General features: G+C 52.6%; 2 protein-coding genes and 1 long non-coding RNA gene across 6 annotated transcripts in view; 1 reads left to right on the top strand and 2 right to left on the bottom strand.

Annotated features, from left to right (window-relative positions):
- Positions 1 to 188: 188 nt before the first annotated feature.
- Positions 189 to 16,762, bottom strand: NTAN1 (N-terminal asparagine amidase). 3 transcript variants are annotated; one of them, XM_002711780.5, is made up of 10 exons: positions 16,605 to 16,762; positions 10,749 to 10,851; positions 10,607 to 10,672; positions 10,193 to 10,301; positions 6,926 to 6,999; positions 4,812 to 4,865; positions 4,148 to 4,201; positions 3,012 to 3,109; positions 845 to 958; positions 189 to 487 (listed from the first exon to the last, which is right to left on the bottom strand). In XM_002711780.5, the coding sequence occupies exons 1-10, from the start codon at positions 16,683 to 16,685 to the stop codon at positions 308 to 310; spliced, it is 933 nt and encodes a 310-aa protein (XP_002711826.1). In that variant the 5' UTR covers positions 16,686 to 16,762; the 3' UTR covers positions 189 to 307. The 3 variants fall into 3 exon arrangements, with proteins under 3 accessions (XP_002711826.1, XP_008256024.1, XP_008256025.1); XM_008257802.4 differs by lacking the exon at positions 10,749 to 10,851 and having other exon boundaries at positions 16,605 to 16,750; XM_008257803.4 differs by lacking the exons at positions 10,607 to 10,672; positions 10,749 to 10,851 and having other exon boundaries at positions 16,605 to 16,760.
- On the top strand, positions 15,555 to 20,661 carry LOC127491488 (uncharacterized). The gene is made up of 2 exons (XR_011384667.1): positions 15,555 to 16,424; positions 17,082 to 20,661. It is a non-coding gene; the product is annotated as an uncharacterized lncRNA (long non-coding RNA).
- RRN3 (RRN3 homolog, RNA polymerase I transcription factor) overlaps positions 19,674 to 21,668 on the bottom strand; it is a 48,941-nt gene continuing 46,946 nt past the window's right edge. For both annotated transcript variants that reach the window (XM_008257804.4, XM_002711743.5), the window contains one exon: positions 19,674 to 21,430. In XM_008257804.4, coding sequence (XP_008256026.1) covers positions 21,248 to 21,430 — 183 coding nt within the window. In that variant the 3' untranslated portion in view covers positions 19,674 to 21,247. The remainder of the gene's footprint in view (positions 21,431 to 21,668) is intronic.

Raw genomic sequence — 21,668 nt, 5'->3', positions numbered from 1 at the left:
TGTCTCTCAGTATTTTTTTTTACAACTTTGTCAAAAAAAAATTTTTTTTCAAGTCAATTCAATTGCAGTTTCATTCTATTCACTCATTTAGCAGAATTAGAAATACTCACCCAGGTGTCCAACACAGCTACCTTCACACGTTAGGTGCTCCTCTGCCCCTTATTAATCAAAAAGTAAAGCGAAGCAAATGCCTTTGCCAAAATAAGGTTTTATTTTCAAAGTAAGGAAAGAGACCTACAGCTCAACGGCTGTAGACCCCAAGTCCATGCTCTTCCAGCCCCACACTGGTCTTTGGTAATTCCTATTTTCAGCTTCCTGGGGAAGTGATCTTTTCCCATAAGCCATCTTCATTTTTTCTGTAGAGTAGAGCTTTATTTCCAGGAAACAGTGTGTTAGTTGGAGATGGGTATTTTTTTAAAAACATCAAGGTAGATCTGATGTGTTCAACAAAGTGGGGGGGCTCGGCCAAGGGTGAAGTGGAAAGGTTCTGAAAGAAACAAGACCATCGCCATGAGAGAGGAGTAGCCAGTTCCGTTCCCACTGCTTTGACAAAGCTGTCAAATACACAGAGTGTCTTCATCAACGTTAGTGAGGGTGTTCTCGGCCACTACCTGTATAGGCGAATACACAGTAAAGGGAAACGAAGTGTGCTGGGTTACTGGGGACAAGCAGTGGACTGCTCACTGCCACACCCCTGCAGGAAGTGAAGTGGGGCGTGCCAGTGGCAGCCACGAGTAGCAGCCCTGAAGGAAAGCGGCTGTTACCTGCTCTAAACCCTTTTTTCCTTGCAGATGAGGAAACCAGGGCCTGGAGATTAAGATTTACCCAACCTGTAAGTTCTCACCTCTAGTATTTGCTTATCATCTTGCTGCAACCAGAAATCCACATGTGGAAATGGCATCCAGGAATACGGTCCTATTCGAAGTTGTTCTGTCTTTGCGTCATAAATGCTAATCATCTAGAACAGAACAGTTCAAGGAGAGACTTGAAGGCGTGTTACCCGCTTCTCAAATCCTACCGTGAACGCAAGCTCCAGTGTAGTCTAGTGCCTACAGCATTTATCTGGAAGACAAGCTTCTTAAAAATCTGTCTCGCATTATTACAAAAACTGCCACCCACTGAATCAGAATGCATCTGATACTGCACCTCTGTGGGTACCGTACATTACGGTATGGAGCCCAGTGAGTATTTTCCCCACTCCAGGAGGCATGTCCAGTAAATGGCAGGGCGGGGCCCCAAACCCAGGTGTGTCAGACTAAAGTCTGGGCTCCTCCTGGCTGTGTAAACACTGCCTCCCCACTAACACAGCCCAGGCAGCCAGTCACCTTGAACTTCAAAAGCACAGAAACGCACGGAGCTGCGCCTGGTCGTTAAGGTACTGGTTGGAGTGCCCACGCTCTCTTCCAGAGTTGCCTGGGTTCTAAACCCGACTCCCAGTATCCTGCTAATGCAGACCCTGGGATGCAGCAGCCACACATCAAGTAACTGGGTTCCTGACACCCACAGGGGAGACCTGGGACGACGTCTCGCTTCAGCCCTAGCCAGGGACCCTGTGGGAATTTGGGGACTAAGTCTCTCTTTGTCTACAGTCATGTAGACTTGCTCTGTTTCTCAAATTTTTTTAATGTATTTAAAAGACAAGAAAAAACAGCTTGTGAAAAAACTGCCAATGGTAGTTTTCAACTTGACCAGCAATATTCAATTTCAGTTCCTAAGACTAACAGAAGTTCCAAACACTAACTAAATTAAGGCTAGTATGCTAGTTAAGAAATTGCACAAAGAATCCTAAAAATGTTATAGGACTGGCAAAATAACTCAGACTCCAAACATATTCTGGGAAAACGTCAGCAGATTTTCTTTTGGGCGTGCTGCATGCAGTTTCTGTTTTTTCATACTTTGAACATTTTAAATTTTTCTAACATTAGATTGTTATCCAAATAAAAAACATCCTAAGGAAATCAGACTTTTATATTAATTTGCATATCCTCTTGGGTTAATTACATCATTCCAGCAAACTGCCCTTCACTGACTTTTCCCAAAGGCATGCATGATCCCAAGAGCAGAGGGGAGAAAGTCCCTCCCTTCCTGTTCCTTCTGTGGGAACTTTATCGGGAAAGTGTTTTTTTTTTTTTTTTTTTTTTGGACAGGCAGAGTGGACAGTGAGAGAGAGAGAGACAGAGAGAAAGGTCTTCCTTTTGCCGTTGGTTCACCCTCTAATGGCCGCCGCGGCCGGTGCACCGCGCTGATCCGATGGCAGGAGCCAGGAGCCAGGTGCTTCTCCTGGTCTCCCATGGGGTGCAGGGCCCAAGCACCTGGGCCATCCTCCACTGCACTCCCTGGCCACAGCAGAGAGCTGGCCTGGAAGAGGGGCAACCAGGACAGAATCCGGTGCTTTTACCGGGACTAGAACCCGGTGTGCCGGCGCTGCTAGGCGGAGGATTAGCCTAGTGAGCCGCGGCGCCGGCCTATCGGGAAAGTTCTTAAAAGAAGTCCATTCTCTCTGGATCCGATGCTGTGAGTTCACAAGTACCTCACCTCCTCCCGCGCATTTTACAGAGAGCGCTGGGGTCTTGAGCTTAAAAAAATGTTCATTACTCATCTGAGAAAGGCTGTGTGGTAGTCCTTGGTGCCTTACAGCTTTAAGGAAGCTGACATGGGCGGGCACCGTGGTGCACAAGGTCGGGCCAACACTTGGGATGCCCACATCCCGTATCAGAGTGCCTAGGATTGAGTCCCACTTCTGCTTCTGATCCAGCTTCCTGCTAAGGTGCCTCCTGGACTGCAGCACGTTAACAGCTCCAGTACCTGGGACCTGGATGGCGTTCAGGCTCCTGGCTCTGGCCTGGCCCAGCCCTGGCTATCGAGGGCCTCCGGGAAATGAACCAGCAGATGCAAGGTCTTCCTCTCACTGTCTGCCTTTCACACACACTTTTAAGCAATGAAGCCGACATAACACTTTTTTAAGGTGTGGTCCCCTTAGCCCCTTAACACAAAGATGATTGCAGACTCACTGGTCCCCCAGCCAACGCCCGCGCAGCGCGCAGCTCCTCCTCTGGACCTCGGTCTCGGAAGGAGGCTCGGTAAATCTCTGCGGTTTTAATGTTGACAGCTGTGAGGGACAACAGGACGGCCACAGTGAGGAGTCAGCGCCGACTCACTGCCTACCACCACGTACGAGACAGAAAACTGAACGAAGCGACCCCTTGAGGGCCTGTAGCTGCCCCCTTCCTCACAAGGGACAACGCAGCCATCCGGCGTGGCACCTCGGGAAATGGCAGAGGCCTGTGCCGGGCCAGGTGAAACTTGGCCCATGTAGGACGCTCACGGCCAGGCAGGTGTGGCAAAAGCCCTGGTCAGCTCTGCGCCCAAGTGCATTTCTGAAGGGCTTAGGGCTAGGAAGGTGGCCTGTCTTCGTGGCAAGGGACCTCAGGGAAGTTAGAGCAAACTAACAGCCATGTATCCCCCGCCCAGCTAAATAAATACTACAGGTACTGCAGGAACCCCACCCACTTCCAGGTGTGTCCTCAGGAGTCCTGGGAGCTATTACAGAAGGGAAGAGGGGCCTGGCTTTGAGCCTGGTCATTTTACACTTGTCTTGTAGGATCTCTTTCTCCAAGAAAACCTTACCATGGTCACCTGTGTCTTAAAAAGATGGACTCCCTCCTCCCGCCCCTCTGCCCCCAGCACTGGCTAGAGCAGAGCACCCTGGTGGCCCGGGGACAGAGGCCTCCCACGCTCAGCCAGCTCCCAGACAGGCAGGCGTGGTCTGTGTTCGGAGTCACACGCCACGTAACAGCATTTCCACGGCCTCGTGAGGCCATAGGCACCCTAGTTTGATTAAGTACACCTGTGATGCCTGCTGACAAAGCCAGCCTGACGACAGTTCTCAGATCAGATGCCGGTCATTAAGCAACGTGTGACTATGAGTGGCTTTGTGTCCCTGTTCAGTCCTGGGATGTGGGCACTAACTCACACCTGTGGCCGTTACAGGCTAGTGAAGTCAAAGCTACTTTGAGCGTCCACAGCAAACAGAGGAGCTGGGAGCTGAAGCCAAGGCCGTCGCCTCTTGACAGCAGTGGGCATCAGTGGTTTGTTGAGTCAGACCTTAGCCTGGAGCCTCCAGCCTGCTAGGAAATATGCTACTTACCAATGCCATAAATGATTGGAAAGTGGTTTTCATTTTCTTCCCGGTCATTTAATTCTAATGAAAAAAAATTGAGACAATTTCAAGAATTAGTAAGCAGTTTTCAAAGCAGCTTAACAGAGGCCAAGGAGGAGGCCCCACCACAAAGGCGGAGGCCCCCTCGCTGTGCTCAAGTCCCCAGGCAGGCAGGGTTCTACCGAGCAGGGCCTCCCCCTCCCAGCAGTCCAGAGAGGCTCCAGAAGGCCCTGGGGAGGGAGCCTGGGGCACCGAGGGGTTGGCATCCACACTGAGGACAGGACTCAGGGAGGCCACGCCAGCCGCGGGAAGGGTGAGGGTAACCCCTCTGAACCCCACAGCTTTGTTTCAGGGAAAAACGGCAGACCTGGGGCAGGCCCTGCCCTGGCAGCTAAGATGCCAGTGTCAGGTCACGGTGCTGGGCTCCGTGCCCAGCTCCAGCTTCGTGCTAACGCGCATGCTGGGAGGCAGCGGCGACGGCTCAAGTGACTGAGTTCCTGCCAGCTGCATGGAAGACCTGCGCGGAGTTCCTGGCTCCCGGTTTTGGCCCCACTGGGGCCACTGCAGACTGTCTGGGGAGTGAACCAGTGGATGACAGCTCTTACTGTACTTTTCAAATAAGCAAACGCTTTTAATAAGAGGCAGAACTTACCTGTGACACATAATGTCACTAAATGAATGTCATCTTCCTGTTTGTCAAATTCACCTGCAATGAAAAGTTTAAAAGTGCATGTCAACAAACTTCCTCTAGGGGCTGACACAACCTGCAGCACCAGCCTCCCACACGGGCACTGGTGTGAGTCCCTGCTAATGCGCCCGGGAAAGCAGCGGAAGAGGGCCCAAGTGCTTGGCCCTCTGCCACCCATGCAGGAGCCCTGGAAGAAGCTCCTGACTCCTGGCTTCAGCCTGCCTCAGTCCTGGCTGTTGTGGCCAACTGGGGAGTGAACCAGAGGATGGAAGACCTCTCTCTCCAACTCTGCCTTTCAAATAAATAAATCTTAAAAAAAAAAAAAAAAAAAAAAAAAAAAACACACACACACACACAAAAACCACTTACTCTAATTAGCCAACACTGCTGAGAGTCAAGAGAGGAGGAGGTAGCGGCGCCGGCACACCGGGTTCTAGTCCCGGTCGGGGCGCCGGATTCTGTCCCGGTTGCCCCTCTTCCAGGCCAGCCCTCTGCTGTGGCCAGGGAGTGCAGTGGAGGATGGCCCAGGTGCTTGGGCCCTGCACCCCATGGGAGACCAGGAAAAGCACCTGGCTCCTGGCTCCTGCCACCAGATCAGCGCGGTGCGCCGGCCGCAGCGCGCTGGCCGCGGCGGCCATTGGAGGGTGAACCAACGGCAAAAGGAAGACCTTTCTCTCTGTCTCTCTCTCTCACTGTCCACTCTGCCTGTCAAAAAAAAAAAAAAAAAAAAAGAGAGAGGAGGAGGGACGAAGCCAGCCGAGTACTCTATGTTCCACCAACCTCTGGGCACAGCCTGGCCCTGGGGCCACTTGGGAGCCCATTCTTAGCCTCCAGTTCACTGCCCTGCCGTTTTTCGCTGCATTCTGACGTGTCTGGGGGACGCCCAGATTCAAAAGAAATTTTTCTTAAACTTTTTCTCCCTGATTCTAGGGTCAGAAGAAAAATCTAGTCTTTGTAAGAACCTTTGGAAGGTGCACGAGAGTGTAGGCCTTCAAGGCCCACGATCCCAGCTGTGAATACCTACTGCTTTCGCCCATATCTGCAGTTAAGCTCGGACCCTGGAGGCAGTGTTCTACCCACTTAGTCCCAGCCGCTTCTGTACAGTTATTGTCCCATGTACGTCACACCTCTTACTTTTAGTGACGATATGACTGCTCCTCTACTGCAGGATATCGGTTCATTTCATCCTGAAAGTCATACTCTACTGCTCTATCTATCTATCTATCTATCTAGAGAGGCGGGCACAAACCTCTGTGCACGCTGCAGATCATTTTCTTAGCACAGATGCAGGTCAAAGGACCTGAACCTCTGACAACCCCGGAGCCAAGCTGCTTTGCTGACCACCCTGTGCACGTTCTAAGCACTTGCTGCCCAGTGGTTAAGGAACACACAGCAATGCCTTGTTTTCTTAAACATTTGCTCACTTAAATGGGGGGAAAGAGTTATCAACATTAATTTTCAACAGATTAAAATGGGCATGACTTCTAGGAGGGCTGCTGTTTGTACAGAGTTAACAGCACTTACTACACTTGAATGCATCAATTACTATTTTGAAAATACTGTCACCAGGGCCGGCGCTGTGGCGTAGCAGGTAAAGCCACCACCTGCAGTGCTGCCATTCCATATGGGCACTGGTTCGAGTCCTGGCTGCCCACTTCCAATCCAGCTCTCTGCTGTGGCCTGGGAAAGCAGTGGAAGACGCCCAAGTGCTTGGGCCTCTGCTCCCACGTGGGAGACCTGGAAGAGGCTCCCGGTTCCTGGGTTCAGATCGGCGCAGCTCCAGCCGTTGTGGCCATTTGGGGAGTGAACCAGCGGACAGAAGACTCACTCACTCTCTCTCACTCTCTGCCTCTGCCTCTAACTCCTCTGCCTTTCAAATGAGTAAATCTTAAAAAAAAAAAAAAAAGTCACCATGGCCACGAGCCCTGGCAGTTGAGCTCCGTGCTCTTCCGTCTAAGATGCCGAGAGCACTCCTGCTTCTTGATGCTGCTCTCAGGTGGGCTAGCTGGGATTTTTTTTTAAACTCAAGAAATAGGTCCAAACGTTTGTTAAATTTCAGGAAAAGACAGTGAACTTACTAAGGAGTTGTTGCGTGAGTTTTTGTGACAGCTGCCTGTCATCACTGAAGCCTCCCACGAGGTGCACCTCCAGCCTGGCAGAGAAATGGGACGGTGGTCAGGAGCCGGGCGACACGTGGACGGCGGGCTCGTGTTTTTCGTTCTTAGCTTCTGCGGCCCCTTGCTCCACAGCAGCGCCTGCAGGCCTTTTTCATGTATGACATGTACAGAAAGACCGTGGGGCCACGGCCAGCGGCCAGCTCCCGGGGACCCTGCCCAGGGACCCTGATGGCTGCCCTAGGGGACCAACATCTGAACGCCAGGGGGATGCTGCCTCTGAGAGCATGGTGGCTGCACACACTCCCCCCCACCCCACCCCGGGGTGCTGGCAGACACTGCTAAATCTTTAGCGTCCGGCAACCGGGGCACAAGGCTGGGAGGGAAGCGAGCTCTGGCTTATTAAGCAGACTCCTGGTGGTGCTGTGCCCTCTAACGCCCACCGTGTCTGAGAGACAGCGGGAGGTCAGCTCCACTGACCGAGGACACAGTCTGCTTTGTAGTGCTCCTACTTAGTGCCACGTCAGACTTTCCCAGGATGGTTCCACCAAATAGGACGGGAAGAGCGTCCCTCGATAAGTGTGGAAACCTCACCTATGTAACCCTTCCTAGAAGAGCCCGGATGCACGCTGGCAGAGTAAGGCGCTGACAAGGAGCAGGCATCCAGCAGCAGTTAGGACTCCACTCGAGGCACCACAGCCCACACCAGAGTGCCTGGTTTGGGTCCCCGCTCCTTCACTTCCGACCAAGGCTCATGCACATCCTGCGAAGGCTGCAGGCCATGGCTCAGCACTTGGGGCTCTGCCACTTACGTAGGACACCTGGACTGAGTCCAAGTTCCTGGCTTCAGCCTGGCCCAGCTCTGGCCATTGTGGGCAGCTGGGGAGTGAACCAGTGGATGGAAGATGTCTCTGACTTTCTAACAAAACAAATCAAGCTCAGAGAAGTCCTACAAACTAGTCCTAAAACCCAAACCAGTTGTGTGTGACTCTTTCTCACAGCCCATGACAACATGGAGAACGAATGCTTGGGAAAGTGCTACTGTTTTCATACTGCCGAGCACACAACCTACCCCTAAGGCTCGATCCAGAGTCTTCCATCTTCCTAGTACACGGTGCTGCCTCAGGGGCCTCTTAGGACATGAGGGCCGGTGCTGTGGCACAGTGTTAGGTAAAGCCACCGCCTGCAACGCCAGCACCCCATATGGGCTCTGGTTCGTGTCCCAGTTGCTCTACTTCCAATCCAGCTTCCTGCAAAAGGCCTGGGAAGGCAGGAGGATGGCCCAAGTGCTTGGGCCCCTGGATGAGGTTCCTGGTTCTTGCCTGGCCCAGCCCTGGCTGTTGTGACCATTTGGGGAGTGAACTAGGAGATGGAAGATTGCTCTCTCCCTCCCTCCATAACTAACTTACAAATAAATAAATAAAACTTAAAAAAAAATTAAATGGGAAGGGGGCTGTTACTTCTGTGGCTTTGCTGCCACAGAGACTATCCATGAACAGACTGGGAATACGTGGTAATCATGCTCTAAGCAGCACGCGGCCGGGATCAGACCTGGTTATAATTTGCTGGGCCCAGTGACTGCCCGGGAAGCAAGCCCAGCCTGCACAGCAGGCCCAGCCACAAGCAGAATGAATTTTTTTTAAAAAATTTTTGATAGGCAGAATGTACAGTGAGAGAGAGACAGAAAGGTCTTCCTTTTGCCATTGGTTCACCCTCCAGTGGCCGCTGTGGCCAGCGCATCGCGCTGATCCGAAGGCAGGAGCCAGGTGCTTCTCTTGGTCTCCCATGGGGTGCAGGACCCAAGAACTTGGGCCATCCTCCACTGCACTCCCAGGCCACAGCAGAGAGCTGGCCTGGAAGAGGGGCAACCGGGACAGAATCTGGTGCCCCGACCATGACTAGAACCCGGTGTGCCGGCGCCACAGGCGGAGGATTAGCCTATTGAGCCGCGGCGCCGGCCGCAGAATGAATTTTAAAAATGGATCCAGGCCAGCGCCGCGGCTTACTAGGCTAATCCTCCACCTGTGGCACCAGCACTCCAGGTTCTAGTCTGGGTTGGGGCGCCGGATTCTATTCCAGTTGCCCCTCTTCCAGTCCAGCTCTCTGCTGTGGCCAGGGAGTGCAGTGGAGGATGGCCCAAGTGCTTGGACCCTGCACCCTCCTGGGAGACCAGGAGAAGCACCTGGCTCCTGGCTTCGGATCAGCGCAGCGCACTAGTGTAGTGGCCATTTGGGGGGTGAACCAACGGAAGGAAGACCTTTCTCTCTGTCTCTAACTCTGCCTGTCAAAAAACAAACAGATCCAGAGGCAGGCACAGTGCGGTGGTGAAGCCGCCATGTGGAATGCCTACATCTGGTATCCAGGCGCCTGGGTTTGAGTCCCGGCTACACTCCCGATTCATTTCTTGCCAGTATCACGCACCCTGCAAGGCAGCACGTGATGGCGCACGTACTCCGGTCGCTGCTACCACGTGAGACACCGGATGGCGTTCTGGGCTCACGGATTCAGCCTTGTAAATAAATAATCTAAGAAAATGATGTGTTGTCCTAGTGCAACTGACAGCGTGTCCTTTTCTAAGGCCTGGGAGTCTAGCATGTGTCTCTGGCTGTACTACTTCATCTAACGGCTTAAGCTTCGGAGGAAATGTGGGCGCTGCTCTGGCAGCCAGGCCTGGGGCACGGGCCCAGCATGTGACGGGGTATGCAGGCTGCAGTGCCCAGCTGGTCGGGGGGCCGCAGCGGCACTCCACTGGGGGCAAGGCCAGGTCAGAGGAGCTTCGGAGAATCCACTGATGTGCCGAGACCAAAAGCCAGGCCCAGCCGTCCCCTGCCTGTTTGCCTCCCTGCTTTAGAACAGGAACACCCTGGGGCAGCTCTGCCGCCTCTGTTCACGCTCTGTCCTCGGGCTGTGTCCCCACTGGTACCGCCTCTACTCCCAGGAAGCGTTTCAACGGAGCGCTGCAGAAGGGATGCCCCAGTGAAGGGAAGCCAGCGCCGGGCCTGACAAGAGCGACGTCTCATCCTGCAGCACGGTGACCGCTTCCAAGTCCGACCCCCTGCGTCAGGTCCAGCACCAACTCCCGCCTGCACCCGTGTTTGTTCCCTCCGTTCACACAGCGTCACTGCTGTCCCTCGCTCTGCGCTGGGGACCAAGCTGGCCTCACAGCTGCTCCCCGCTCCCCCCATTGCCGGCGCACGGTTCCCCCCCCCACAGCGGTAGCGCGGAGCTCACCTGCCACATTCAGAGTGGTCGGGAAAGGACTTTATGGAGTTCATGATCAAGGGGACCTCGGCTTTGGTGTCGGTTCCATCACAATGTGTCAGGCAGGTGGCCCCGTTACCTGAAGAACAAGGGTGAGAGGACTCGGTTATTCCCCCGGGAGCTCCGGACGCCTAAGTGGCTCGGTCCGCTCGGGCTGCCTTGCCCCCAGCCGTCCTGTAGGAAGAAAGCAGGCAAGCGTGGGCTGCCCAGCCAACCCATTCGGCCCACTGGGACCAGGGCCACAGGGACGTACCATGCAGACTAGAAAAAAGGTAAGCGAGGTCAGGTTTCAAGTAAGACACCAGGAAATGAAAATGGGGACATTCAATGGTCCCACTGTTGGGTCACTTTAAGCAACGGTTGCCTTCACCTCTCTCATCCTACCTGTGTGCCTCAGGACCACAATGTGACAAGTGGTGGCATCATCAGAACCCAGAATGGAGATGGAGCCTGTTTAAAAAAGAAATAAAATAAAATATCCGGAAGCCTCTGGGGGTGGTGCCCAATTCACTGCTTCCTAACCTACCATCCTTTGGGGAGGTCACTGCCAGCTCTCTTTGCTGAACATACAGAAGGCCCTGGGGTCCCACTGGTTGAACACACTGACCTCTGAGAAGTCTGGCTCTTTCCTGTTCAATTAAAGAAAAATAAAATAGTGACGTGAATTAGTGAGGCGTGAATACCTAGAGAGGTGGAGAGAGCCCAAGTGCAGTCTTGAGTGGGAGACGCCCTGTGGGTGTGAGGTGTGCACCTGCTGCCGGGCAGGCTGAGTGCAAAGGCAGCGCTCACTGTCACGTGGACTAACACAAGGAAGATGATGCAGTTCCGACTGCTATCTATAAAACATGGCCTTAGCGCTCGGGAATTAGGATGCAAAAATCCTTTATCACGGGTCTTCCCTGAAGCGTGAGACCCTGACAATCCTGCAGGTGTCAAGGGTGGGCAGCTCGGAGGCCCCCGCCCTGCTTGCCATTCCCGGAAGGGGAAGGCGGTGCAGAACTCCCCTGGCCGCTCCTGGGAATGAGCCCCGACGGCCCCGTGGCTGTGCTACTGAGGCGGGCATGAAGCTGGCAGCAATGACAGCCGCGTGAGTAACCTCCGCAGCCCCAGCGCGCGCCACTCGCTGCACAGCCGCGCAAGGCCAAGACTGGGAAAGAGTTCCAAAACGCTAACTGGAAAGCAAGAACATACGTGGACAGTCTCTAAAAACAGCCCTAAGTTTGCTATTACAACAGTGACAGACTGCGGACACACGAACCTTTGTCTTTTCCGTAGTCCCTAAATGTTCCAGGATGTTATGTTATTCAGATAGGGTAGGAAAACGTAACATTAGGGTAGTAAGACAAAACAGTAAGCAAATCTATAAAGAAGGTGGTATCATTAGGTATCACAAATTTGTCTAATTGGGAAAGGCGTGTGGCACAGCAGGTTAAGCACCCACTTCCGTCACACACATGCCATCTAGAGTGCCTGGCTTCACTCAGCTCCTTTGCTTAAGATCCAGCTTCCTGGGGGCCGGCGCTGTGGCGTAGCGGGTAAAGCCACCGCCTGCAGTGCCGGCACCCCATATGGTCCTGGCTGCTCCAATTCCGATCCGGCTTTCTGCTACGGCCTGGGAAAGCAGTAAATGGCCCAAGTCCTTGAGCCCTTGCACCCACGTGGGAGACCTGGAAGAAGCTCCTGGCTTCAGATCAGTGCAGCTCTGGCCGTTGTGGCCAGATGGGGAGTGACCCAGCAGATGGAAGACCTCTCTCTCTCTCCCTCTCTCTGAATAACTCTGACTTTCAAGTAAATAAATAAATCTTGCACTTGGGTTCCTGCCACCCATGTAGGAGATCTGGATGGTGTTCCAGGCTCCTGGCTGCTGTAAGCATTTGGGGAATGAACTAGTGGATGGAGGATCAATCTCTTTTTCTTCCTGTCATTAAACCTTTTAAATAAATAGAAATCTTAAAAAAAAAGTTGTCTATCCTTATGTATTTGTATATTCTTACTTAGTAAGCCTGTAAAAAGAAAACCTCAGGTGGTTAAATTCTTTAATGAAAAATGATTTAAACATTTTCAAAAATGACAAGCTGGTACAATGGCAAAGTATATCCTTATTTCCTTCTTACTTGCAACAAATAAAGTCCTCCCTGTCAGTACAGCGTCTTCTCCAGTGTAGACACTGTAGAACAGTGCTGTGTATGCAGGCTTCTTACCATTCTCCTGACTGCTACAAAGTTAGGTTAGTGTTCAGTTACTCAATAAAATCCAAGAAAGGTAATGAACATAACAATTAGTTGGTAGGTTATATGCTGTTTTCCTCATTTATTTATTTTTTAAAAATGTATTTATTTGAAAGGCAGAGTTAGAGGGAGAGACAGGAGAGAAAATCCCAGATGGCCACCAATAGCCAGGGCTGGGCCAGGCCAAAGTCAGCGGCCAGGACTACCTGGGTGCAGGGGCCCAAGCACTTGGACCGTCTTCTGCTGCTTTTCCCGGGCCATTAGCAGGGAGCTGGATCAGAGGTGGAGCAGCTGGGACACGAACTGGCACCTGTATGGGATGCCGGTGTAGCCGCCAGCAGCTTTACCGGCTACGCCACAACGAAGGCCCCTGTTTTCCTCTTTACCTAAACTTCCATTAACAAGTCTCTATTTAATTAACAAACTAAGGATTAAGTGGATTGAAGTAAAATCCCATTGACAAAACAACTTTGCTGTCAGTTAATTAACAAGAAACAAACATGGCTGACTACTCTGAAACAGCAGGCCTGGGACCCCTGACCGCTCCTCATTTTCCTACCTGTCCTCACCTCACCTGAATTTAAAAACAGGAGAGAAAAAATTAAGGGAATTAAAAAAAATTAAAAAAAAAGGAGGGGGAGTTCAGATCCCCCTGAACTCGGGTTATCCTTTAATACTTACCTTCTGCTTTGTTCTTGGGCGGGGAGGGGGAAGGAGTACAGGCAAAATTTTCAAAAGTGGGTCAGCACCCAAAAGCCAAGTGACTGGTGAGAAATGAATTAGCGCCTTCACAGACCACAGAATCCTCTTCAGCTCGGCTCCTACCCGGTCCCCAGGGAATAAAAGCAGTGAAGCCACCAAGCTAACCCGGGTTTGCTGCTCTCGGCTTCCCCCTTAAGAAATGCAGACGGCTCAGCCACCTTCTCCCTCTGGGACAACTCGGCACCGACCTGCCAAACTCACATCCTTCGGGAAAGACAAGCAGCCCCACTCATCTCCACTTCTAACACTCTCTGCTCTTTAACACTAAACACTGTCCCTGTCCCCATTTCCAGCTCCTACGCAGGGGCACTAGTCTCGAAACCCAGCTTTTTCTGAGAAGCGAGTATTTGCGGCTCTGCAGGCGCTGCCACCCACCCCTCCGGAAAGCAGTCCTGACAACTCCTCAGTGCACGTGGCTGTGTGCCGATAAAACTTTATTAATAGGTGACACGAAAAATGTGACTTTCACGCGGTCCTCCCCCAACCATTTCTTTTTCTTTTTTTTTAACTTCCACAATCTTTTTTTTTTTTTTTTAGATTTTTATTTATTTGACAAGTAGAGTTACAGAGAGAGAGAGAGAGAGAGAGACAGAGACAAAGGTCTTCCTTCCATTGGTTCACCCTCCAAATGGCCGCTACAGTCGACACTGTGCCAATCCAAAGCCAGGAGCCAGGTGCTTCCTCCTAGTCTCCCATGCGGATGCAGGTGCCCAAGCACTTGGGCCATCCTCCACTGCCTTCCGGGGCCACAGCAGAGAGCCGGACTGGAAGAGGAGCAACCAGGACTAGAACCCGGCACCCCTATGGGATGCTGGTGCCACAGGCGGAGAATTAACCTAGTGCACCACAGTGCCGGCCCCCCAACCTTTTCAAACTGTAGAACACACCACTGGCTCCCAGGCTGCTCAGAGGCAGGGCTGGGCCTGTGGGTCTCAGGTGCTCTGAGCCCCTGCCACTAGGGGTCCCTTCCCATCCCTGCCTGGAGAGCTTCGGGAAGTGGGCAAGAACCGACAGGTGTGCCAATCAGCACAGCCTGACCCCGCCCCCACACCGCAGTTCAATCCTTTGCACTGCCCCTCAGCTGGCACAACTTCTAAGCGCAGAGAGCAGGAGCACCCGAGGGTCCGAGCACGTGGCCCTCTGTGCTCCACCTCCTGGGCGGAAGGATGCCCGTGCTGGCCAGTCTCCCCTCCTCCCCCTCCGGCCCCGCCCCTCCTGCCCACCAGGGGCCTCCTCTTCCTCCTCAGGCTCCCCCCCCCAACATTCCTGTAGGAGCAGTGGGTCCCCACTGCACAGCCTTTTTGGGCCAAAACCTTCCTCGGAGAGGAGCCACCTGGTATGCGACCATGTCCCTGAATCAGGGACAATTCAGATAGAACAGCAGACCAACCCACATTCTTCAGGTGGCTCAGCGCCCCCCCCCCCCCCCCCCAGCTCTGCTTCTGCCTTCACAGTTAGTGGTGCGACAGTGACAAAGTACAAGGAAAGTGACACTGCAGATGCCTAGCTCAGTAGGTATTAGCATATGAAGCCACTGCAAAAAAATCCATGGCAGGGACCGGCGCTGTGGCATCCCATATGGACACCGGTTCAAGTCCCCGCTGCTCCACTTCTGATCCAGCTCTCTGCTGTGGCCTGGGAAAGCGGCAGAAAATGGCCCAGGTGCTTGGGTCTCTGCACCCGTGTGGGAGACCCGGAGGAGGCTCCTGGCTTCAAATCAGCCCAGCTCTAGCTGTTGAGGCCAACTGGGGAGTAAACCAGAGGATGGAAGACCTCTCTCTCTGCCTCTCTGCAACTCTGCCTTTCAAATAAATAAATCTTAAAAAAAAAAAAAAATTCATGATAGGAACGGGCAGGCGTCTGGCCTAGCAACTGAGACACCGCACCCCACGTCAGAGCGCCTGGGCTGGGGTCCCGCCGCCGTGCACCATGGGAGACAGCGGCGATGGCTCAGGTCCTTGGTCCCTTGCCACCCAGGTGGAAGGCCTGGACAGAGTTCCAGATTCCAGGCTCTGGCCTGGCCCCGTCCTGGCCACTGGCGGACATTGGGGGGAGAGGGGTGTCAAAGAGCAGATGGGAGCTCTCCCTGTTTCTGCCTCTCAAATTAAAAAACAGAAAGTCAGGTTTATGGAACAAATGGATTAAACGATGCTTATTTTAGTGCAGAAACGATTCTGAAATGCCCGTACCAGGTGTGTATGCATTTGAACAGCCTCAGGAGCCTGGATTTCAAGGTCTGCTTCGCACCCAAGCGAACCTACCTTTCAAGCTCCACGTCCTGAGGCGCCCTGGCATTCACAAGCGGCCGTCACCTTTCAGACCACCCCGGGGGAGGGGCGGGCATCGGGCTCGCTCACTCCCGGAACATTCGGGGAGCACACGTTCTGTCCCAGGCTGCGGGCAGCAGCGTGACGGCCCCCACCCCCTGCGCCTGCGCCTGCGCTGGACCGCGGACCACGGCGAGAGCCAGCCATCCCCGACGGCGGCTGCACGGAGGTGGCCAGGGTCCCCGCTGCACATCTAAAGGCGCAAGGGGACACCCTGACAGCACGCAACTTTACCCCTGCGCCGAGCGACGCCGGCAGGTCCCACGGGCGCCCAGCCCACGGATGTGTGTCTGCCACCAGAGGGACCGCTCGGTCCCCCTTAACCGCCGCTGTGGCATCGGGGACGTCTGGTTTTACTTTTTTTTTTTTTTTTTTTTTACACTAAGAAATTCAATCCCAACAGCCCCAGGGATCTTCCCGAGGACAAAAGCAGGAAAAACAAAAACCCTGGCATCAGGGCGTGGTCCTCACCACAGCCCAGCTGGGGGAGAGCGACGCCCTTCCTTAGGGCTAAAAATATCCGGGGGCCGGTCCTGCGCCCCGGGGGCAGGCGGGTAGGAGGAGGAAGGGCTGGGGGGCCCCGCCGGGACACCCCCCGCAAGCGGCGCCCCAAGCTCACCCTGGAATGGGTTCCTGGCCCCCTGAGGACCCCAGGACTACGCGCGACGTCCACCACAGGGTGGGGACCCCACGCGCGTGCCTGGGAGCCCAGATTTCTTGCAACGGACCCAGTCCGGGTTGGGGGAGGGGACGCCTGGAGGTCCCGGGGTGCTTTCAGGCGGCGGTGCTGTGCGACCTTGGGCAAGTCACCTAACCTCTCTGGGCCACCGTCCCCTCCTCTGTCCAAGACGGATGGGTCAGCAGATGCCCTCAGGTCTAAAGAAGGTAAAAGCTCCGCGGTTCGCCCCAGAGAAAAGCGAAGGCGGCGGACTCCGGATGCGCCAAGTTTAAACTCAGTTCCCGAGGAGAGCGGGTGGTGGCGGCGGGCGAGGAGGACTCTCGCCCGCCCGCCCGGCGGGTCCCCCGAGGGCCCGCCCCGAAGCCCCCGCGCCGGGCTCCGCTCACCTCCAGAGACGGGTGGGCTCGGACGAGGTCCCCGGCGGACTGCGGCAGCCGCACTCGCCGCCCCTCAACCAGCAGCGGCATCGCGGAGGCGGAGGCGGCCTCCCCAGCCCCGGGCCGCCCGCCGCCCCCGCCCCTCAGCCGCCGCGGCCCGCCCCGCCCTGCCCTGTCGCGGGCGCTGTCGGGAAGTAGAGTCCTGACAGAGACGCGGCCCCTGAAGAACTGGGAGAATCCAGCACGGTGGCCGCACGGACTCACGGGAAATGTAGTCCAAACGTAAGGAAGCACCACCAGAAGTGCCCGCGGCCCGAAAGGGGTGCTGGGAAATGTAGTTTCAAAAGCGTGGGAGGGAGGGAGGAATTTAGAAAGTCGCCCACGAGGAGCTGCGACACCAGGAAAGCCTTTGCCCTCACGAGTGGGCCCACGTGGCTTGAGGGCGGGTATGGGATCTGCTTGCTTCACTTTAAATCATTGTTTCAGATACCTGCTTCTCCAGTGCGGACCTTGCTCCAGTTTGAGTTTGGGACCAGGGCTGTGCTGCCCCATAGTGTTGTCTTCAGTAAGCAATGAATGTAAACCGTTTTAACCGGGGACGACAGATCCCCACCTGTGCTAGCGCCACATAGTGAGACCATCAGTAACACTTTCTGCTTCAGTGTCGTAAGGCACCCATCGATGGGCTAGGAGCCCAGGAGCAGGACCAGTAGGACACTGTACAGCCGTCTGCTGAGACCAGTCCCCCCACTCCCGTGGTGGGGTTCTCATTTCAAACAGACCCAGCTCGACATCACCTTAACCAAAGTAGTCAGCCGTGCGATGAAGTGGAGCCAGCTCACGCAGAGCAGAAACTCCATCAGATTGGCATATCTGGGTTCCACTCCTCCTCCCTCAGCCAGCCTCCCCTCCACCTACGTAGCCCACTCAACAAAAATTCTAGCAAGTGAAAAACCGACTCCGGGGGCCGACTTTGGTGGCAGAGTGTTACACGCCTTCGCCTGTGGCGCCGGCATGCCCGCCTGGACGCTGCTCCTGTCCCATCCAGCTCCCTGCTGAAGCACCTGGGAGAACAACAGAGCATGCTAAGTTCTCGGGCCCCTGCACCCCTGTGGGAGGCTCGAATGGCACCTGGCGTCCGCCTGGCCCAGCTCTGGCCACTGAGCCATTGGAGGAGCCATTTCTCTGTCTCTCCCTCTCTTCTTTCAAGTAAATAAAATCAATCTTTAAAAAAAAATTACTACAGGAGACAGCTCATGATGCCCCACAGCCCCAGCTCACCCAACTTTTCCCTTCAAACAACTGTTTCTAGCTATCAGGAAAGTATTTCTGATAACTCCTCAAAAACATAGAGGCTGGCATCAACAGCTGGTCATCGCAGGTGCAGTAACTTGCCCACTCTACCATAATTGTGGAGCCAAGGTTAAATCCAGCTTTGTGTGTCTCCAAAGCCAGTGCTCTCCATCCATCTCTTAAGTATACTGCTAGATAGTGGGACTTGTGAGCCACTCACTGAAATGCAGGTAACATGAAATCCCAGGTAGGAAGCGCCAGGTTAAGACCAGAGTTTGAATCCAGGGTGATGTGTGACTGAGCAAGTTACCAACTTCTCTCAGCTTTGGAATAGGGATGAGACCAGCACCTATATAGACACTTGCTACTGAAACTACAGATTCGTCGATAAAGTGAGATATTTTGAGATGTAAAGGTTGAGAATGTCTCATGGTGTCTGCCTAGGGTTGATGCAGCTTGCCTTAATGAACTGGTTTTTAACGTCTGGGTGATCTTCCCATTTCAGAGTCCTGTGTTAAATGATGGAGTCTGACAACAAGAAGGAACCCACTGGAGCCACCTCCCTGCTTCAGCCGCATTTAGTCTTTAAGTCGTGAGCAAGCACTAGGTTTCTGATTTTGTACCAATCATGAAGACACAAAGCCTCTTCTCTCACCACTGAAATAGGAAGCCTACCCACCCACCTCCTAAGATGGATCATTATAGGGCCAGTGCTGTAGCATAACGGGCACCATCATCCCATATTGGTGCCAGTTCTGGTCCTGGCTGCTCCTCTTCTCAATCCAGCTCTCTGCTATGGCCTGGAAAAGCAGTAGAAGATGGCCCAAGGGCCTGGTCCCCTGCACCCATATGGGAGACCATGAAGAAGCTCCTGGCTTTGGATTGGCTCAGCTTCGGCTGAGTGAAGCAGTGGACAGTGAGCCCGTGGATAGAAGACCTTTCTCTCTGTCTCTCCCTCTCTCTGTAACTCTACCTCTCAGATAAATAAATCTTTAAAAAAAAAAATCATTACAAGTTCAAAGAAGATATATAGGGAAGCGTCTTTATTTGAAAGGCATGAGAGATCTCCCATTCACTGATTCATTTCCCAAATGCCTGTAACTGAGAAGGCTGAGTCAGGCCAAAACCAGGGGCCAAGAACTCAGGTGGGGGCTCCCTCACGGGTGGCAGTGGCAGGAACCCAAGCACTCGAGCCAGGTTGCGCATCAGCAGGAAGCTGGATGGAAGCGGAGCTGGAACTCAAGCACATCCTTGATACAGGATGCAGTCTTCATGTCTGTGTCAAATGCTTGCCACGTCTTCCGTCTAGAGGCTGCATCCCTTGGTCAGTAGGCTGTGACTGGGGCCGGCAGTGTGGCGCAGCAGTCAGACGCTAGTTCTTTCACACTTGCATACTTTCAGTCACTTCCCAGGAAGGAAGACCAACCAGAGCACAGATACATGGATGGAGCCCAAAGCTTGCTTCTTAGGAGAAAAGGCCCATTGTTTTCATGTCACTTCCAAGGAGACTTCACACTTTCTTTTCCCACAGATGTTCCTTCAAAGCATGTAACCTTTTTGGAAAAGTGCTTGTTTCTCTTGGACCTGTTCAAACCCAACTGGATGTGATCAGATGATGCCCTGGAAGCCACCCCACCACAGGACGCATTCCTGAACACCTGCAACATGCCAGCTGTATTTCCCCCTCTTTAATCATGAGCTCTCAAGAGCAGGTCTCCATTACAAAAACTACAGTTCAATGCACCGAATCAGCAAATAAGTACACAGACACAGAAAAAGAACATCTATGTGAGAGGTCTTTTTATTGGGGTTCCCCCCTTTTTACTGGCATCATGAAAAGTTTCAGATTAACCGTGTTATTATTTTATTTTTACAGTGTAATTTTTTCTCAAAGTCCTTTCAAATTTTACAGACCTATTTGCAAATATATCCTACTTTAAATCTACTTTTCCAACCCACAAAGACCCACTGACTATTAACTGTAGTGAATACATTGACACATTTTATCCAGTATACAAAACCCCACCTCTCTGTCAGCAAATAGAAAGAGAACCTTAAGATTCTTAATGACTGTCTGAGTCACTGAAAGAAAAATCTCCAATATGCAAAACTTCTTAAAGCATTAAAATTTATGTTTTCCAAAAAGATATTTACAGACTGAAATTCAGACTCTACACTGCCATTATATGTAATTTATACAAGACCCCTAGGAAAGAGGAAGTAGTTAGTTCATTACAAAAGATCTGTGAACAAGAAAATACTAATTGCCTTTAAATAAATAGAAGTTTCAGAAAAATAAATATGCTTAAAGATGGTCATTTTCACAAATAAAGAAGTATACACAGAAGGAACCAAGGGAGCATATGCTGGAGTTCCAAAAGGCCTCTGGCAGACTTTGCACACAAGTGGTTTGACAGCGAGGATGTCGGAGACCCCCCTCAGGGTTTAGTTATAAAAACGCAGTCTTTGCTAGAAAAGAGTTCACTGGGCTGCATCCGTACCACGCACAGCCACGGTAACTCTGGGCCCATCTGGCAAAACACTGCCACCAAATCACGCACAAAATGTTTTTTTCCATGTGGACAAAATGCTCAAAAAAACCAACTGATGCTGGTCAACAAGAACTCGACATACCTGCTGCAGGTGTGAAGTCTCAGGTCTAATGGGATCTTGCCAGTCAGAGTTCAAGCTCATTTCCAGTCTTTATCAATGGCAGTCACCTGGACCTCCATTTTTCTTTTAAATCCGTTTTTTTACTGTGCTGAGTATATTATCTGTTATATATCTGTTATCATTCTGTTCCCCTCAATCCTTTCTCTCCCCACTTCTGGCTGTTACGGGTCTCTGAAGTCCCTGGGATCACCGTCAGGGCCAGCTCCAAACCTGAGTGTCCTGGACCAGCTCTGGCCTCTCCCACTCTCCTTCTATCTTTTCTGCACCTACTGAGATCCCAACACACAGATACACTCACAGCAGAAGGTAAAGAACGTCTTTAAATCTTATCAACGAAGTCCTGCATCTATGACAAAAATCTCTGTCAGTTTAAAAATCCATCTGTTAAAAAACAGGGTGCTGCTGCTATTAGAAATTACACAGTAATTATGTCAAAAGGCTGTAGCACAAAACAAGTATACACTGAACGTGCAAAGCCTTCAACATCTGTCATCAAGCCCACAGTAAAATATTGCACATGATATTCAGTCTTCTCAACTTCTGTCTCTACAGGGAATAAAAACAAAGCAAAACGTCTGCTCAGACACTGGGTGAAGTGTCACTTGAGACCTCGACTCACTGCGGTTCAATGCCACCCTAACACTGTGCACCTGGGTCCTGATGGCTGCAATGCGGAGAAGTCTGTCTCAGTCACAGATCCTCGTGCTCACAGGGGACTGGTCGGGCAGGTACAGCACAGGCGGGGATCCCACACTACTTGAAGGGCTTCGGAAATGCGGATCCAAGGAGCTGGGCGTAATTCCAATCACCGTGTCATTCTGGGGCACTTCACCTTTCAAAAAGTCATCATCTTCATCCTCCACCACCTCCTGCAGAAAGCACAGAGGTGAGCGCTGGGATACACCGGCAGTTTGAAAAGCTTAAGAATTCCTTTCCTCAGGAATGTGCTACTAATGTGAAAATGACGAAGAAAAAAAAATTTCTTATAACTACATTTTAATTTTTTTTTTTTTTGACAGGCAGAGTGGACAGAGAGAGAGACAGAGAGAAAGGTCTTCCTTTACCGTTGGTTCACCCTCCAATGGCCGCCGCAGCCAGCACGCTGCG

Source organism: Oryctolagus cuniculus, chromosome 19, assembly GCF_964237555.1.
Source record: "Oryctolagus cuniculus chromosome 19, mOryCun1.1, whole genome shotgun sequence".
Taxonomy (NCBI): domain Eukaryota; kingdom Metazoa; phylum Chordata; class Mammalia; order Lagomorpha; family Leporidae; genus Oryctolagus; species Oryctolagus cuniculus.
Note: the sequence above shows the minus strand (reverse complement) of the source record. Positions and strands in the feature narration are given on the sequence as shown.